The sequence below is a fragment of the Poecilia reticulata genome, chromosome 5 (genome assembly GCF_904066995.2).
Source record: "Poecilia reticulata chromosome 5, P_reticulata-male-v2, whole genome shotgun sequence".
In the NCBI taxonomy this organism is placed as follows: domain Eukaryota; kingdom Metazoa; phylum Chordata; class Actinopteri; order Cyprinodontiformes; family Poeciliidae; genus Poecilia; species Poecilia reticulata.
Window position 1 is genome coordinate 26,584,285 of NC_088834.1, and position 20,022 is coordinate 26,604,306.

At 40.8% G+C, this 20,022-nt stretch overlaps 1 protein-coding gene and 1 long non-coding RNA gene across 4 annotated transcripts; one reads left to right on the forward strand and one right to left on the reverse strand.

The window, feature by feature from the left end:
• The first annotated feature begins 850 nt into the window (after positions 1-850).
• LOC103465090 (transcription initiation factor TFIID subunit 4-like) lies at positions 851-17,028 on the forward strand. 2 transcript variants are annotated; one of them, XM_008409641.3, is made up of 15 exons: positions 851-2,282; positions 2,576-2,709; positions 2,810-2,929; positions 4,171-4,260; positions 4,738-4,860; positions 4,991-5,080; positions 5,203-5,412; positions 7,283-7,424; positions 7,534-7,639; positions 8,721-8,893; positions 8,967-9,097; positions 9,960-10,088; positions 12,436-12,492; positions 12,598-12,720; positions 15,640-17,028. In XM_008409641.3, the coding sequence occupies exons 1-15, from the start codon at positions 1,508-1,510 to the stop codon at positions 15,802-15,804; spliced, it is 2,568 nt and encodes an 855-aa protein (XP_008407863.2). In that variant the 5' UTR covers positions 851-1,507; the 3' UTR covers positions 15,805-17,028. The 2 variants fall into 2 exon arrangements, with proteins under 2 accessions (XP_008407863.2, XP_008407864.2); XM_008409642.3 differs by having other exon boundaries at positions 853-2,282; positions 8,724-8,893.
• LOC103465089 (uncharacterized) lies at positions 9,789-19,913 on the reverse strand. Of its 2 annotated transcripts, XR_014087642.1 has the most exons (4): positions 18,329-19,913; positions 15,604-15,744; positions 14,130-14,216; positions 9,789-10,104 (listed from the first exon to the last, which is right to left on the reverse strand). It is a non-coding gene; the product is annotated as an uncharacterized LOC103465089 (long non-coding RNA). The 2 variants fall into 2 exon arrangements; XR_014087641.1 differs by lacking the exon at positions 9,789-10,104 and having other exon boundaries at positions 13,943-14,216; positions 18,329-19,909.
• Between the last annotated feature and the right edge of the window lie 109 nt (positions 19,914-20,022).

Consider the following 20,022-nt stretch of genomic DNA (forward strand, 5'->3'; position numbering starts at 1 on the left):
AATTGGATTAATTGTGTCGTGATTTCATGATACATAGAAAGTATCTTTTTAGCTTTAATTACAAAATCATACTTATCCATATTGAGGAACATTATTATTAAAAACTGGTCATAATTCAAGAATTTTTATTTACTTTTTTACTTCTGCTTAAAGTATCTAAAAAAGCTATATTTAAAAAGTCAGAATCTTTTTCCTGAGTCTTTTTCTGCTGAGCCCATTGGAGGAGAAAAAGTTGTTCTACTCCTGTACTAAGCATAGATTTGAGTTACTTCTTCCACTAAAAGGTCGACTCCATCCAACTCACTGCATTAACAGGGTGTGTGAGATATGTCTACAATCACTCACAAAGACAAACATCTGTGGGAAATACACTACGTGATTTTCTTAAGAGTGTCTTGCCCCAGCTGCAAAGAGGTTCTACATAATTTTTTTCAATAAATAATTGAAAACTTATGCAGCTGACAAAGCTTTTTTTCCAGGCTGGGCTAAGTACCCAAAGGTTCAAGATCCTAAAAACGCCCCTGCATGCAGATAAAAACACATATTACTAATAAGGGATTTGTAGTATTGATGCTTTAAAACACAAATATAAAATTTCTTGTTGTGTATAAAAGTCAGTGCAGAGATGCTTGGCTACAATGCTCAAGACTAAACAGTCATTTTTTAAAAGGGTGGGGCGTCTTTATACGTCTCTGTACAACCGAAACCTCATTTCGCTGCAGCCATCTTGCCCGGTGCATCCAGTGTGAATAAACTCTGAAATTTGAATATTAAGCTTGCAGCAAACCTGGGTATTTATCCACCAAAGGTCACAGGATTGAATTCTGAAAAGGATTATCTGTAGTTTAAGACAAAGTATGCTTTGTAGTATGAAAAATTCGGTGAAAACATATCGTCCCGGTGAGATGTTATACCCTCTTCTACTTCTCCCGGAATGACAGCTGAAGCCATTGGTACCGCCTTTTAGCAGGCAGAGCAGCCAATCACCGTTCAGAGAACTCCTCAGTCTGTGGACTTTTGGCCGTTGTACGCAGGCGCACGTCAGTTAGTAAGTACCTCACTTTTCACAAGCTCGCAGGAGTGCGAAGATGGCGGTTGGCCCCAGTCTGCTGGATGAACTCTTTTCACAGACGGGGGAGAATAAAGCGGTAGTTTGCTATCCTCCACGGTCTGTAGAGTCACAGCTGTCCTTGTTTATTAGTTTGAGTTGGCACGAGGCAGCCGTTAATTACATGGCTATAGTTCCGGGACGGGGGGGTAGCTCGAGCTAATGTCCAGCTGGGACTTGGTCAAGACGGTTGCTAAAGCAGGTACGCTGTAACTACTAATATTGTTTTCCTTATTTGTTCTCTGAGAACAAACGAGAAGCAAGCGCCGGAGTTGGCAGAGAAAAGCAACAGACGTACAGTAGTCTTCCCCCATCACATTCGAGCGTGTGTTACTCCCGGTTAAACTAGTTGAAGTGCAGAGGGGGGTCTCCGCTTAGCGAGTTCCCAATGGTTCAGCCATGGACGCATCGACAGGCAGCACCGACACCAAAAGGGGACACGAGCCGGGAAAACCACTTGTTGTCGGTGACGGTATAAGTTTCCCCTCTAACCAGCCGGGGAAAGTATCTTCATACCCTGTGCAGACTTTTAATGGGAGCCAAACTATGAACTTTCACAATTCAGGAAGCGTTGCCCCTCTGGAGGGGGCGAAAGCGACAAGTGGCACTGGTAACAACAACAGCAGCAGCAGCACTGTGATATCAGCAGCGGCTGTCAGCACCGGAGCAGTGCTGTCAAAAGGGCTGACCGGCGTATCATTGCCCCCCTCGTCAAACAGTGTCATTCAGACGCCGCTAATGAATTCGGACGGTGTTTCTGTTGCGAGCCAAGCAGCAGGACCCACGGTGACACTTGTCAGGCCGCCTATGCAAACAGCCGGGTCGGGCACAACTTTGAACGGCAGCAGTACCGCGAGTTCCGCCGTGGCTGCTAATGCATTGAATCAGACGGGTATTGGCACGCAAAATCCGCCGGTAAACAATGGGCAGCCCGTCAGCACAGGTTCGCACATCATTAAAGCAGAGCCGCCAACAACGATAATCCAGTCAGTACCGCAGCCCGCTGCCGCCGCCGCCGCTGCTGCCGCCGCCGCCCCCAGCTCCATCAGTGCTCCCAGATCTCTTGGCATGGCAGCCGCAGGTGCTCCCGGGATCACGACCCAGATGCTGGCTCCCAGGCTCCCACAGACCTCTCCGGGACAGCCCAGTGTACACAACATCCAGATACCCCCGGGTAAGTGAGGTTGAGCTGTCATTTAGCATTTTATAAGTTGTTGCAAGTTTAAACAGAAAACTAATTATGTAAGTTTCCCAAATTTATGAACTGTAACTATAACGCTTGTCTTTAAAATTAACACATATAATAATACTTTATTTGTATAAACAAATGTTACAAAGTGCTTTACAGAATAATAAATAAAAAAAAATCAGTGAAGCAGCCCATCATAATTCACACAAAAATAAAGCATAAAATATCTTTATAAGTTTTTTGCTGTTGCTCTCACACAGCTTTCTGTTTCACTTCAGGTATGGTGCTAGTGCGCAGCGAGAGCGGGCAGCTGTTGGTGATTCCTCAGCAGACTCTGGCCCAAATGCAAGCGCAGGCGCAGGGAGGCATGGTACCTCGGACCACCACGCCAACAAATGTGTCTGTGGCACAGGTATTTTCGGTTTGGGGTTTCAGGAAACTATATTTTAATCTAGAAGGAAACTGTTAAAACAGTCTAGCTTGTTAGTCTGTAATTACTTAAATTTTTTTAGGCTCCTGGAACTACAATCATCAGCCGACAAGTATCTCCGGGCACCATCATCCGACCAGGCTGTCCGCCCCCAGTATCACTCGCTGCAACCACTGCTCTTCACAGAGCGCCTATCCTGTCGGTGTGTACAGGATTCTACAAACGTGTTCTCTTTTAATAATATGATGCTTTAAACTTTGATTTATATTAAGTATTATAATCGCCAGGCCTATAAGCAAAGGATTTAGTTCTTGATGTCTCATTTGCACTTCAAATTTACCATTTTATTAATGTAATTTGCCGTAAAACTGCAGACCTGGAACCTCGTACCTAGAATTTACTTGACATTTTTCACAAACAAAATACTTTGCACATCTAAGAACTTAAAAAAAAAAGATAGTTTTTCTTTGCAAAGTGGCTCAGTATCAGTCAGATTTTCTGAACTTCAGCTGTCAAGTCTTGTTATAGAGTCTCAAATGGACTTTGTGGAACTCCAATACGTTGGTACTTTAAACAGTTGCTCTTCTGACTGCGTTTCATTAGATGTTTAAGACTTGGAGAAACTGGACTTAATGGCGGTTATTGTGAAGGCAATAACCACCTTCACAATAACCGCAGCGTTAATCTCAGTGTTTCATAGCAGTTACAGTGTAAAACCTGAAGGAAGTCATTCCACACTGTTACTGATGGCTGAATTTAATGTAGAGGTCATCAACGTAAAAATGGATAAATACAAATGCAAACCGCAATTTAGACTTTCATTTGTAAATAGATGTAAAATCCATTATCAGTTTCCTTCCGTTTAACGATAATGAAGTACTTTGTGTTGTGCAAAAATACATTATAGAAGTTTGTAAAATGACAAAATATGAAAAGGTCAGGGGATGTGGATACTTTACCAATGTATTGTGCTCTCTTTAAGCAAACCAAAGCTCTTAATGTGTATTTATGTAATTACAGCATAACATATTTATTATGCATTCTATCCAATAGAAATTATTGCTATGTGCAATGCATGGCTCAAAACTGCTAATTTGCATTCTGCTTTTGCATTGATACAATATGTGTGAATATATACATATTTATGTAATTATTAAACTAAATGCAGTACTGCACCATCAGGCTGCAGTGGGGTTTTTCCCAGAAACAAAATTGCGAAGAAAAAAAAAGGATCTTTCATGCAAAATAGTAAAAAAGAAAAAAAAGTTTATTATTATTATTATTATTAAACATGTCTGGTTTGCTCTGTGGAGCATTTTACCTGCTGTGCGTAATAAAATATATTTCTAACCAACTAGGACTTCAAAGTTCTGAGGTGGTCCTCTACAGTCTTTTATTCTGGTTAATTTTTTAAGCCGCATGTTTGTTTTTGTCTCTTCCCAGAGCTCCGTAGGGGCCACAGTGCCAGGACTGGCCCCTAATATGCTCACTCCAACACCTGGGACCACGGTTACCTCTGTAACTGTGAGCAAAGTAAGAAGTGCTCACTTCAAACACTTCTTTCAAAAGGGCTTATAGGGGTAGTAGTCCAGGGCTCCAATTTCTTTATGGATGGGTAAGAAGTTGCACACATTTTTATTTACTTTTTTATGAACGCATGTGTTTTACAACCATTTACTATATGTAAGAGTCATAGGCCCACATCAAGTGAGTTGTAATAATATTTTGGGGTTTTCTTTATGAATATAAACAGTACTCAAGTATTAACGAATGATAAAGTAATAGCATTTTTCTGTTTGTTTTTTATTTTTTGGGCAACAACCAGGAGCTACTGGTCAACAGATGTATTAAACCCACCATCAAACGTTTTCCAGCCCAAGGGCTCACATCCGTGTAAATTTGGCCATGCACACTGATTATTTTGCAAAAATCGCCTGTCCTGTGACGTACACCATTGTTATTTGAGACTTCAGGCTTGTTTAAAATGCGGATTGTTTCTGTTTGCCATAGGAGACAATGGAGAATGTAAAGAAATGCAAGAACTTCCTGTCTACACTGATCAAGCTGGCATCCAGCGGGAAACAGTCCACAGAGACTGCAGCAACTGTGAGGGAGCTGGTCAAAGACCTGCTGGTGAGTGTGCTTCACACAGTGACAACTTTACATTTACATTTGCAATTGGACAAGATTCCCAGAGACACTAACAAAGAAAGAAAGTATATTCACGTAAATGTAAGCCCTTAGATTTTTGATGTTTTCCCAGGAAGACAAGCTGGAAGCTGAAGAGTTCACCAGCAGATTGTACAAAGAGCTTAACTCCTCCCCCCAACCATACCTAGTGCCTTTCCTGAAGGTGAGAACGCCCATGTCATTCTGTCACGTTTAAAGCTTTCAGCCAACAGCAGCACACTTTAAGGTTGTTACTATGCTGCGGCTTCACCTTAAATCATTTGGCAACTTTTATTAATTTGGTAGAGAAGCCTCCCGGCCTTGAGGCAGCTCACCCCAGACTCAGCAGCCTTCATCCAGCAGAGTCAGCTTCCTCAGCCGGCCTCGGTGGCCGTCTCCTCCACCTCAGCCACCTGCACCACGGTGGTCCTGGGCAGCCCCGGCCCCCGCCTCACGACTCCAGGCAGCAGACCCCAACTTCAGCCAACAGTCAGTCAGGGACAGACGACGTCACTGGTAACGATGCGCAGCGTTAATCTCAATGTTTCATAGCAGTTAAAGTGTAAAACCTGAAGGAAGTCATTCCACACTGTTATGATTGTCAATGAACCGTGTCGACTCAAATGTAAGTGTCGGCAAAAAACTATCATGTTCAATCTTATTGCCATTCGTGCCAAAATTTGTTTATCATTATTAAAAGTGCAAAAATATGAAATAGCTAATGATAAAAATAAAATAGTCACATTTTCTAGAAAAAAGAGCCCTAAATCATTTCAGATCCAAAGCATTAAGTGTCTCACATTTGTGTAAATGGAAAAAAAAGGCATGTAATTTCTCAAATCTTTAGTATTCTTGCATTGCAGAAAACTTCAAGTAGAGTAGCTTCTTAATCCTAACAAACCGGAACAATGTAACTACAGCTTGCTACAGTTAATTATTTTTACACTATGACAATCTGCACCAGTGTTAAATCTAGGATGCCGCCATATAAATGTTTCCCCATTTTAGAAACATTGTTGAATGTGATATTTTCTATGTTTAACTTGTGTTTGTGCTCGTCTTCGCCGCTCGCCTTTAATGAAACAGTTTCTCCCTGAAGCTGTTCTTTCCATCATCTAGAATCAAGCCGAGTTAAACAGGCCACACAAAATGAAGGGGGGTGGAGAATAGTTAGTTTTATTGAGAGTGGTCGGTGCACTGCTGGGGGTGGGAGAAGTAAACTACAAAAACGTATGGAAAATCTCTACTCATCACTGTATAATCGTCTGATAGGTCCAGAATTACAACTGTGCATTTTTTTTAAATGTTATTTGTTAAGTAGTTTGGAAAGGTAATGGTACGTAGCACATTTTCAGCAACAAGACAATATAACGTGCTTTACAGGAGTTAAAAGGAATACAAACAAAATAAACCAAAGGAAAGAGCAAAAGAAGAAAAAGTATCTAATGTTGATCTAAAGAACATGTGTCAAACGCAAGGCCCGGGGGCCAAATCTGGCCCGCCATAGCTTTTTATGTGGCCCTCCAGACTCCAGATTACATCAATAAGTCCCTCCAGTTTTTCACAAATGCGCAAAATTCACACAAAATCAACAGATCCCCACATTTATTCTTATTTTACTGACATTTTTTCTCAAAACTGGCCAAAAACATTAATTTAACCTCACTTGATGTAAAGTTATATATGTGACTGATACAGCAATTAATAAAAAGTTACATTTAACATCATATATTAGCTCAAATATCGTAAAATTTTCTGACAAATATTCCTATATTATCACTAAAAAATCTATGATTTTGATTGCAAAAAAACACAAAAACAATCACAAAGTTCGGCTGATCAGTGTGAAAGGATGTTCAACATAATTTCACTTTAAGAAACACTTATTGGATGCTGAAACATCTATTTATTAATATTTTAACAATTTAATGTTTTTTATCAATATATTCTAGAACAACCGGCCCTTTGAGAACATTCAGATTTTCGATACGGCCCAAAATGAAAATGAGTTTGACACCACTGATCTAAAGTATGTAAACTTGTTGCTCCTGTTCAGGGTTGCTAAGTATCCTCCGGTCTAAATCCATTTCTGGGTTGGAAGAACATCAGTCTAGAAAGTTGTCTGCTAATGTTGATCCAAAGTATATAAACTAGATACTCCTATTCAGGGTTGGTAGATAAGTATAAGTAAGTATCCTCTGGTCTAATTCCTTTTCTGGGTTGGAAGAATAGGAGTCTAAAACGTAGTTGCCAAGGTAGTTTTTCTGGATTCTAAGTTTGAAATGGGGAGGAAAAACACCACATGCCTTTTGATCCATGTGCGTTGGATGGAATCAATAGCTGCCATTTAATCTGGTTATAATGTATGGGTATTAAATCCCCCCAGGTTCTCCAGCCTCAGCAGCAAAGAGCAATGCTGAGACCTCAGGTAACTTTACCCACAGCCCCCATGATGGCTCTGCGGAATCAAACCCCGGGTCGCATCATGGTGGGACAGCAGCAAGTGCAGCTGAAAGAGCTGCAGCCAGGTGAGGCGTCACCCTGACAACTCCGTTGTTTTTGTTTCTGTGTCCTTCTGCATCCACGTAGTTTATTCTGTCATTTCTCCCCCATCCCCATCTGCTACACACATTGCAGCGGTTCAACTGAGACCCGAGGTGACACTTGTTTCCAGGCAAGTCTCCGCCGTTGCTTTGACGCAGGCACAGAAGAACAAGCTGAAAGAAGCGGGTGGCACTTTCAAGTGAGACTCTTCATCTCTTTTTCTGCTCTTGGCTTCGTGCCTTGCGAAAAGCACAGACGCCCTTTGAGCATTTTCAAAAAAGTGTCGAGTCAAAACCCGCAAATTATTATTTTCGATTTGGTCCTAAAATGAAAAGGCACCGTCAGTCATAAGATTTCTGCTGACTTCTTCAGGCAGTAGAAACTCTCTCTTTTATTTTTTTTCATCACCCAAACTCTTTTGTTAAATGAGTCTTGCACAGAAGTTGGTGATGTTTTCAAGTTCGTATACAAAGATGAACCCAAAGTGATAGAAAACTACAGATCCAACTGTTTAATATAATAGGCCAACATGAATGGCCATAATGGGACACATTCGTAAAGTCGAAGGAAAAATATACATGTTTCAGAATTAATTTTGTAAATGAAAATCTGAAAAGTGTCTCACACATCTTTATTTAGCCCCCTTCAATACTTTCCACTAATTATTGCATTTGAAACTTTTAAATTATTGTCCAGAAAACAGCATCCGTAGAAAAGGCATGTATCAATCCTCTTTTTGTGTGTGTTTCATGTTTTTTTTTTTAGTTTTAAAGCAAAAATAAAAATGATTGTTCTTTAACCACAAACTTTCTATTGCAGGTATTTATTAAATATTGTTAAATTGTCATTTGCGACCCTAAACGAGTTTTAGTCTATAATTGTTTTGCATTTAGCTTCATTCATCTTCCTATCAACTTTGACCAATTTGAAGAAAAACATTCCCACAGCATGATCCTGCCACCACCATGTTTAGTAAAGAGGACTGACTTTTCAAATGCTAATCCATATTTAAATGGCCTTCCAGGTCAAATTATATACTAACTTATCACATTAAATCTAAATAAAATACACTATAAAGTTTGCTGATGTGACATGACAACATGTGGAGATTTCCAATCGGCATACATAACTGCACTCGCCATCACAAACAGTTCTGTATCAATCTAATTTTGTGAAGAGAGATGCATGTAAAATTATTGCAGAAAAAGCAAATCAGTCTTGCCGAACAATAATGTTGACTGCCAGACACTGCAACCACAACACGTCTGCTTCTTCGTCAGCAGAGATGACGACGACATCAACGACGTGGCCTCCATGGCGGGAGTGAACCTATCAGAGGAGAGCGCTAACATCCTGGCAACTAACTCCGGACTCGTCGGCGCAGTGACGCATTCCTGCAAGGACGAGGCCTTCCTCTCTTACGCCTTGCTGCAGAGGAGAATGCTGGAGATCGGTGAGGCTCTGGTCCTTCCTGACCGAACGAGGGCCTCCGGTCAGTCAGTCTCTCATTTTCTTTCGTTCTCCAGGTATGAAGTATGGCGTCACGGAGCTTGGCACCGAGGTGGTGAATTACGTCTCCCATGCCACCCAGCATCGACTTCTGAACTTACTTGAAAAAGTCTCCCAAGTAGCTCAACAGAAAAACATCAACTTCAAGGTTTGTTGATGAATTACATCAAATCAAGCTGATTAGCAGAGCGCATTTCATCAAGAAGGCAGCTCAAAGTGCCTTACATCATAATATAGAACCGATTATGAAACATAACCACGTCATTTTGTCAGATGCCGTCATCAAAATCACCGTTACACATAAAAAATGTTGATCAGTGTTCCATTTACCATTAATGAAAGCAACTTTTTAGCTTTTTGGCCTTGATTTAAAGGAACTCAGTTTGTTCAACATTAGCAGGGCATAGAAGATTAATGCTGCATCTCCACCAGATTTCTCAAAGAGGCAGCTTCTTTGAGCTGCCCCTTTAAGACAGCTCATCATAAACATACTGGGAGTGTTGCCTTTATTCTTCCATGCATGTTAGAGAAATCCTTTAATCTCCCATGGACTGTTCATTTAGCTGTACAAAGCGCATGGATGGACCTAGCCGTCCCTCCTCAGAGATGTAGATCAGCCCTCCCCTGTGACTTTCTCACTCAGCTCCTTCAGACTAGCCAGCAGCAATTAGCAAACACCTGGCAGAACTGCTGAGCTTGTATAATGATACAAGCTCCTTCTCAGTTCAACGCTGATAAAAACGTTGTTAAAGGGTTAACAGAGGAGCCATGTTGTGATGACTTCCTGAAGGAGGAGTTTCAGAAAAAAGCAGGATCTTCTTAAAAAGACGGAGGCCCAATTTCAAGGCGTTAAATTATGTCAATTTATTTTATTTTTTTTACATGACTGAAGGCAGTACAGTTACTTGATTGTGCCATAAATGGAAGAAAACATAATACGGCTTTAAAATGATTACCGGTATGTTCATCATTGACTTCTGATTTAGCATTGTATCGATGGCGTCTTTTAGCAGGAGGATGACAGCTATGAGCAGAGCAGCGACGTTCGGGCTCAGCTGAAGTACTTCGAGCAGCTCGACCAACTGGAGAAGCAGCGAAAGGAAGAGCAGGAGAGGGAGATCCTGCTGAAGGCAGCTAAGGTACGCCGTAATGAATCTAAAGAATGAAAAAAAGAATAAAGAATGAAGCTTTTCTTCATTAACACACATGTTAAGCCGCTTGTTACATTTTTGTGTTCACCATAAACAGCCTTAATGTTTTGCCTACATACGATGTTTTAGTCACTCAATAGCTTTTCAGTTGACTCGAGAGCGCCGTACGGTTTGACCCCAGGGTCGGTCGGGATTGATTTATGACTCGACAACAGGGAGCCCGCTGTCAGCAAGCGTCCTAATTGGTATTTGGGTTGAATTTTTCACGTCAGATTTAACCACATGACATTAAATAAGTAATGATTCATAGATTTTAGTTTGTTGAAGCCAGAATGTGTAAAAAACTTTCAGCTCTAGAAGAGTAAGCTTAAAGAAAACAAACCCTCTCTGCGTTTCAAAGTTTACATTTGAAGACTTCTGGTTGTTGCTGTTTTGTTGAGAACGATTTCAACTGTCCAGGATTTCTGTGAGGACTTAATGTCTGAAATTGATTCATCTTAGTTTTAGGGCTTTAAGACTTTACGTTTATGTAAAAAGTAATTAATTGATTACTAAATTAGTTGACGATTATTGATTAATTTGTTCAGCCCTACAGGTATATCCATATACAGGTCCTTCTCAAAAAATTAGCATATTGTGATAAAGTTTAGTAAACCATTTACCAGTGGTTTTGGCACTGTGAGCAGGTGCCAGGTTGTGTTGAAAAATTAAATCTTCATCTCCATAAAGTTTTTTACCAGATGGACCATGAAGTGCTCCAAAACCTCCTGATAGCTGCAGCATTGACCCTGCCCTTGATAAAACACAGTGGACCAACACCAGCAGCTGACATGGCCCCCCAGACCATCACTGACTGTGGGTACTTGACACTGGACTTCTGGCATTTTGGCATTTCCTTCTCCCCAGTCTTCTTCCAGACTCTGGCACATTGATTTCCGAATGACATGCAAAATTTGCTTTCATCTGAAAAAAGTACTTTGGACCACTGAGCAACAGTCCAGTGCTGCTTCTCTGTAGCCCAGGTCAGGCGCTTCTGCCGCTGTTCCTGTTTCAACAGTGGCTTGACCTGGGGAATGCAGCACCTGTAGCCCATTTTCTGTACACGCCTGTGAACGGTGGCTCTGGATGTTTCTACTCCAGACTCAGTCCACTGCTTCCTCAGGTCCCCAAGGTCTGGAATCTGCCCTTCTCCACCATCTTCCTCAGGGTCCGGTCACCTCTTCTCGTTGTGCAGGGTTTTCTGCCACACTTTTTCCTTCCCACTGAGGTGCCTTGATACAACACTCTGCGAACAGCCTATTCATTCAGAAATTTCTTTCTGTGTCTTACCCTCTTGCTTTAGGGTGTCAATGATGGCCTTCTGGCCAGCAGTCAGGTCAGCAGTCTTACCCATGATTGTGGTTTTGAGTAATGAACCAGGCTGGGAGTTTTTTAAAAGCCTCAGGAATCTTTTGCAGGTGTTTAGAGTTACTTTGTTGATTCAGATGATGAGGTTAACTGCAGGTTCAGAGAACCTTTTCATGATATGCTAATTTTTTGAGACAGGGATTTTGGGCTTTCATGAGCTGTATGCCAAAATCATCAGTAATAAAACGATAAAAGACCTGAAATATTTCAGTTGGTGTGCAATGAATCTAAAATATATGACAGTTTAATTTTTATCATTACATTATGGAAAATAATGAACTTTATCACAATATGCTAATTTTTTGTGAAGGACTTGTACTGTAGAGTCTAAAGTTCAGCTGATAGTTATCTATACACCTGGCTTATTTTGTTTTTAAATGACTGTCTTAATACTCAGAGAGTTGTTTCTGATAGAGGTCGAGGCGGCCGTCTCTCAAAAGGGAGTATCAATCTAAAAATATATACATTTTGGGGTTGTTGTTTTCCTTTTTTACTATGAAAAGTCTTGTCTGTAATCATCAGGGCAATCCTTCTGATAATCCCCAATTTGTTGGTATGTACAGCATTAATTTGTGGTGATACGCTCTAACTTTTTTTCTTGTTGAAAGGCCTCTTTGCCATAACCCTAATCTCCACAGATTCTCAATCGCATGCTCAAGTAGATCAAAGTGACTTCAGAAAATGAAACCTGTTATTGTCATTATTTACCACAGACTGTATGTCTGCTTGTTGTCGTTTTGTGCCGCCTGTTGCATTTCTGTCTTTACCATAAACAGTTAATTTAACACATGTTCTGGATTTTTTTTTTCCCTAGTTATTGCACGGTTATGTAAGCAGTATCTTATTCTCTATGCTTTGCTGTTGACGTCAAACTGCCAATTGAAGTGTCTTAAATAAACAGCGACTGTTCTTCATGTCGGCCTTTCAGTCCCGAGCGCGGCAAGAGGATCCGGAGCAGCTGCGTCTGAAACAGAAGGCGAAAGAGGTACGAGTTGAGGCGGAGCACGGTCTGCAGGTCTCTCTGTCACGTTTACGACTGATTCAGTTTTTGGTGAGCGTGTGTGTGTGTGTTTCTGTGTGTGTTGTCCAGATGCAGCAGCAGGAGCTGGCTCAGATGAGACAGAGGGAGGCCAACCTGACTGCTTTGGCAGCCATTGGGCCCAGGAAGAAGAAGAAGAACCTGGATTCTCCATCCTCATCTGCTTCAGCTGAGGTAACAATGAAGACGGTAATTAATGTTTGCACAATTTATGCCTGTGCACCTGCAGCAGCCAGGGCCGGATGCGTTAGGATTCTGGGTCATCTCTCTCTCTCTCTATTTTTTTTTCCACCTGTCCTGTTTTTATTAGCGCAACATCAGGGAAAAACTAAAAAGGATTAGTCGGATAATATTCTGTAATTGCATGTTTTGGTTATTATTTGACAGCACAGCTCGGCCGTCACACAGTGTCTCGCAACAAATATTTAGAGCACTTAAACTTTTACTCAAAGTCAAAAACTTTTATGCATTTAAATAACATCTAGTAAACAAAATGTATCACGTAATTGACATTGATCATTGTAAAAACGATGCATGGCTTTCAGTTGCAGGTCTTTTGAGGTATGTTTCCTCTAGTCTTTAAAATGTGGAGTGTTTTGGAGGACTTTGTGTGCTTTTATTTTGCCCATCTTTCAAAATGACCAGATTTGTGGATTGGACAAATGCAGCTGCTCCAGAGTTATATTGGCCCATCTGACTTCTTCTCCGATTAATATTTCCCTTGCCCAGTCTTGGTGGACAATCAAGTTTTGATACATTTGTGAACTTAATCATCATTTCTCCTACCATTTACCATTATGTCCAATTTTGTGTTGGCCTATTATATTTCTGTCACAACAACAAATTTTGCTGGACCATAAATGAAGCCAGAAAGTATTGTGATAAACAACATTGTCATTTTGAGAACATTTTTAACTAATATAATGATAATAATGACATACTAATGCACGGACACCATCTCAAAAATCAAGAACATTTGACGCTGGGACTGGAAAACATTTTAAAAATCCAAAATAACTAAAAACAAAACAACCGAGACAACAATAATTAAAATAGATTATGAAGCATCTGGAACCATTTCAAAAAATATTAATCATTTCTCTTGGGCAGGGAAAACAGACAAAAGAGCCAGGTAGAATTTTTATATGACAAAAAAAGTGCAAACTAACTACTTCATAGTGAATGTCAAATGTTTCCAGTGTTTTTCAAAATGGCGGCTTTTCAACAATATTAAAAGGGAAGTGTCTTTTTAAAGATTATTGTTCAAGTCGAAATTATCAAGGTCATTTTTTATTTAGTGTGTAATGAATTGATTTATTGCTTGTCGTGACAGGATTACCGCATCACAATTTCAGGTTGTAATGTGATTAAAACGTTACAAAAAGAGATATGAATACTTTAGCAAGGCACTGTCGTTAACAGATCCTTTCTGGGAGTCACAGAGTGTATTTATAGCTCCTGTTTGAAACATTCTTTTTGTTAATGGTTACAAATGTTAGCGGTGAGAGTCGAGCCTGCTTCTCGGTGGCCGTGTTGGTGATAGAAAGCTGAGTTTGTCACCAGCTGTCACTGGCGGTCCTCACCAACTGCTGGAGCAGAGAAACTTGCAGAGCGACTGCTCTCATGAGGTCAAGCAGAGCTCTGTTCTCACTGCAACCGTCAGCTGACTCCTGTAAACACACATCGCATTATAACAAGTTTGATCCACGTACGTCTAATGAAATGGTGCATTCATTTTAGACTGTCATCCTTTATACTCCCCGTTCTTGTGAAGAAAAACTTTTTTTTTTTGAGGAAACTGTTCATTGGCCTTTGAGAGTTTTCCCTTCCTACTGCTTTTAGTGCAGTTTAATGTTACAGCTAACGCTTTATGGCATACTTGGAGAGGTGTCACTTTTTTTAAAACTGCAAAATATTCACATTGACTTCTCACCTCGCACTAAAAGGCGTTTAAACATACCTTTTTTATTACCTTCTATCTCCTTTAAATGGTTTTACTTCTCTTCTGCTTTGCCAACATAATCATTCGCTTTGGTTGAGCTAACGGTCTTTACGAGCTCCCTCGCTCATCGTTGATCAGTGTAATCTGCTTGTCTTTGGACCGTGGGTGGAAGTGTGCTCAGAAGAACATGCAGGCTCTAACCCTGGGAAAGCCTCAGTTTGCTCTCTGATACTCTGTTGTACAAGTAAAAGCTTGAAAAAGCAGAGTATCATGAAAAAAGTTCATTGTTTTTTTTGTCATTCATTTCAGAAAGTGAGACTCATGTATTATATGGATGTGTTACACATACAGCAGATATATTTAATGCTTTATTGTAGCTCCATTTGCTCTCAAAAATATGAAGACCTTAGATAATAAAGGGAATGATTCCAAAGTCCTGCAAAAGTATTCATACTGTTTTTTGGTGGCAGCATCAGTTTCTGGGGATAAAATGCGCTGTTATACAAACCAGGGTGTCTGCGCATCCTTAAAAAGTCTTAAATTCATGTATCTAAAATGAAGACCTTAAAATGTCTTGCAAAAATGTAATATGGCCTTTAATATAACAGTCACATGTCTTAAATTGTGTCTTAGCAGCAGAGTTAAATCTCAGGCAAAAGTCTGAGTTGCACTCAGACATCTTCTTTGCATTCTGTGACTTCACTGTTGAGGCTTCTGGTAACTCACAGCTAATGTACACTTGCTATCTTGCTAGCTTTTTGCATCCGTTATGGGTAAGTGGAAATTTACCACCAATTGGACGATGTTCATACATTTCTGTCGTGATACAGGTCTTGCAGTACAGTCTTGAAAAGTCTTAAATTTGAGTTGGTAAAAACCTGCAGAAACCCTACAAGCTGTACAATGACTGCTTTACATTGCATCAAAGTGTCATATTTTAGATGTTGTCCAATGAAAAGACATAAGGTATGTACAAAAATGTAATTGAGTGTACTCACTTTTGTAGCACACTATGTCCTTCTTCCACTCACTTGCACAGTCATGCACTAGCACGTTTGTAGTTGTAACGTCACTAAACACAGAGATGTTTGTCATGCGCTGTCAGCATCGCTCACCGTTTCCTTCTTCCTTAACTTCTCCACATCTTTCAGGGGTCCGGAACAGGCTCGTCTTTAACCGGCGCCGCTGGTTCCTCGGGCTCCAGACTCACTCGACAGCGCATCACGCGTGTCAATCTCAGGGACCTGCTCTTCTGCCTGGAGAACGAGAGATTTACCAGTCGCTCTCATTTCCTCTACAAGGGCTTTCTCAAATAGCCTTGATGTTTGAGAAAGAGGGAGAGGCAGAGAGAGAGTAGAACTAGAGGGGGAAGAGGGAGCGATGTGAGTGGAGAGACCAAAACGCAGCCACTAGAGAAAGACTCCTTTGGGTAAAAAGGAGAGGAGACGACATATTTGGTGCATTTAAAGGTTCTTTAGGTGCACCTGCTATCATAAAATACAATCGTAGCCATACTGGAAGGCCTCTCTACCTCCCTCCTCAAGTGATGCCTCTTTCCTTCAGAGCAGTCGTTGACTAATGCCCCTTTATCTGCCCTGTTAAAACCTCCTTTTCTTTCAAGATGGTGCAAAAGTAAAACGTGTTTTATGAAGGTTTTATTTTGTGTGAACAAAAGACATAATGTACAATTGTGCACTGTATCATAGTTTGGTTTATTTTCTGAATATTCGTATGCAAGCTAGGCTTTAAAGCTATGGAAATCACTTGTCGTATTAGACAACCGGTTTGTTTAGGTTTTGTTTTTCTTGAATGATGATCTCGTTCTAGTTTGTGTTGATTTTTAGTTTGAACTGCAAACTGTGTAACCTGCTGAGTTGCCTTCCTAACTATGAATAAGCCATACAACCATTCTCACACAATTAACCCTGCTGTAAGCTCACTCTGTTCATCTCCATTACCTTGCAGCATATTTAAAATTTCCATCGTATTTATTTACTAAAAATCAAAGTTTAAATTAATGTTTAGCTATTTATTTATTATGTGACGCTTCAAGTGTGTTCTATTGCTTAGAGCTGAAAAAAAAAAACAAAATTAAAAAGTACATCCACAATAGGATATGTTTGAAATGACGTTTTAGATTTCAGATGCTTAGAGTTGGGTGTTCTTTATTTTTAATCTATTCTTTAGATTTAAACTTAAAATTTCTAATTTTAATAGTTTTTTTAAGGCTTCTAACCTCTGTTGCTATACCAAACTTCTTCTTTTTCAATCTATTTTTGTAGCCTCCCAACACACATTTTTACTCCTGTTGCAAACTGACAGCGGTAATGTGACATTACTACTTTGGTGTGCTACTGGACAGCCCTTTAGGTCTTTAGCGTCTCTGTCTTAAGAAACTAAAGTTTCTTCCTGTACATTTGTAAATGTTTCATCTAAAGTTTTACATACGGTTTTGTATAGAATTGAAAATTTACGCATACTGCATCAAGAAAATCTAAATTTCTCTATTGAAAAGTTTGAATAAAGGATGATTTTACATATTCCATGTATTGGTTTTTTGCTTTGTTTTTCACCAGGGGGCAGCATCTAAATATGTGCTGTATGTCTGTAAGGACTGCGAAGCTTTGTAACACAAAGGACCTAAACCCTTAACATCTGTAAAACCACCTGTAGTTCACTGTATGCGTCCCCTGGGAGTGTGTGTGCGTGTGTGTGTGTGTGCGTGCGTGTGTGAAGCGCAGCAACAATCACTCGGCTCAGAACGAAATCACACGCATACAGCCTGCTTACCAGTCTGTCCGACTCTTTGTTGAGTCGTCTTGTTTAAGGCTGTCCCCATTATCAGCCCCTGCACAGTGCACTGGAAACAGCTGTCACATCAGCTGCTGACATTCGCCATAATAAACCATTTGCTGGAAATGATTAGGCCCATTCTTCCACTGGGAAAGCAGCCTGATGGTCTAATGATTGGGAGCAGAGCAGCTTTTTTCTTTTGTGTGTGTGTGTGTGTGTGTGTGTGTGTGTGTGTGTGTGTGTGTGTGTGTGTCTATGGTGTCCATTAAAAAGGAACGCTACACAGCTCACAAAAAGGATTCCCGTCTTTTTGATGTCTCAGATTTTGTCACCACAAGCCTAAAAATATACATTATAGGGATTTTTTTGTTTTTGTTTTGATAGACCAAAACTATAAGTGGCACTCAATTGTGAAGTGGAACAAGGGTTCAGGGTTTTCATTCCTGTTTGGAATTAAAAATATGATATGTGGTGTACAGTTCTACTGATATACAATACTAACATATTTTCTACCAGCTTAGCCACATCTTATCTGACCAGAGCATTTTTTTTCTTAGAGCTGCAACATGCAGTTCGGAGTATTTTTATTTATTTTATTTTGTTTTCTTGCCACTCTTCCGTAATTTCAGGTTTATCTGAGCATGTAAGTTACTCTGACAGCTGTGGATCTCTGATGATTAATCGACCTGAAAAATAAAAGTGAAATCTTTCCAAACCACAACGTTCATATTACTAAAATAATATAACCAACCCGCAAGTTGGTTAGCAACTCGCGGGTGCTAACCAACAATGTGGAGCTTTTTCTTTTCCTTCAGGAAGATATATCCGGTAACCGCTAGATGGCAATATTTCATTCCCTATATAAGGTTTATCTGTTGCTGACAGAGTCGTTCTCTTAAACATTAGGTTATAATAGCATTCACCATTCAACACTTATATTTCCCTTTACTCATTAAGCACCCAGTCTGCTCGGTGACCCTGTATCATTGACTTCGCTGTGAATAATTTAAAAAAGAAAAAAAAAAGCCAAGAAGAAGAAAGCCAAACCGGGGTCTCTTTCTGGTTGTGTGGGAACCTCGTCGAGCCCCGAAAGCCTCTCAGGGCGTCGATGTTCGACGGCAGCGGGGACTCAGGTAAGGCCTCGGCCCTTGTGTCTCGGCCCAATCCAATATTTTTCCTGGTAATCCTCCCTTCCGCTCCTCAGCCCTGCTGCTCTTTTCCGAGTTAAGTCCACATAAGCTCCCTCTTGAGTGCCAGAGGCAGAGCAGCGCCAGGGATGGTGCGGTTGCCTAGCGACGCCTCAGTCGCTGCACCTGAGGGTGTTGGGTAAACACCGCGAGCCTGCCAAAGGGAAGAGGAAACGAGTGACATCACCAGCCCGACACCCTCGCCTCCTCCCTTCGTGACATTTATTGCAAAAGGCTTTTATTAACGTCTTACACTCAGTGTCGCCGTTTCTGCTTTCACCCCGGGCTGAGATCATTAATGAGTCTCATGCAAGTTCAAATGTGTGCATATGCGCGCGCGCGCGCGTGTGTTCTTCTCAGTTGTCACTTTTGTCAGATTCCAAGATGGGATTTGACTGATGTGATAGTTCCTCTCAGTGGGGCGTTTCTGCTGCACTTCCACGATAAGCCTCTAATCTAAAACAATCTTCCTTTGTTTACTCTCACAGAGAAGCTCATCGCGGTTTGCACTTTAACTCTGATTACGGCACGATCCCTATAGCTTTGTAAATACTAAAACTCAGATCATATTTTAGTGTGATGTTATCTTTGCAAGCTGGTGAATTAAAAAAAAATAAATAAAAAAATCCATTTGCAGTCACGTCGCATTCATGCTGTGAGACAAATGCATTGGTAGTCGGTAAATTGTTTTATTCCTTTCAACACCTCCTTGCCTAATGTTGATTAAGCCAGGGGCTTATGAATAAAAAATCTGCTGGAAGGAGTTCCGGGGAGGGAATATGATTGAGGTGAACTGATGTGGCACAATGTGATTCAGTCGGTGCACTTTATCTTCCATTTGGATGCACAAACCCAGCAGCCCGGAACCACTTTTATTCCCCAAACGAAATTGAATGAAATCATTTGGAGCCCACTGACAGGAATTAAACCCCGAAACATAAAACCGAGCAACAGTTCATTAGCTCCCGCGTCCTCACGACTCTGTCTCTTGTTCGTTTCTGGCCTCTGTCCCACCCGGGTTAATGTTGACTTCAGGACTCTTTTGTTACGAGGCCGACCGGAGCTCGCTGCTCTGGCCAGGAGATGCTATAATAAGGCCGGTGTTTATGGCCGGCTGCTGGAATGGGTTTTGGGAGCGTCGCTGAACCTGTGAGGTATTGATGCTGGGGTTAATAGCCTGTTGGCCTCTTTAATGGAGCTGATTCAGGCCAAAGCAGCACACAGTTTCGGGCCCAGAGGACGAGAACGTCTCCTCTTACAAAGTCATCTGTCGGGCGATGCGGGTCAGACTCCAAAATGCGCGGTGCCCCCAGCAGACTGAACGTATACTGTGCTCTGCTGTTTGCATCTAACATGATTCCTGCTAAAAACGTTACATATTAAGAGGACAACAAACAGCGTAATGCATATCTGCTTAATGGATGGAAAATGACACACGGTTTTCAGAGTTTTTTTTTTTTTTTTTTTACAAACAAAAATCTGAATACAACGTCAGTGTTTAGTCCATCAACACACACTGCAGTCTAAAAAGTGTATTTGGGCTGCAGTTCGTCT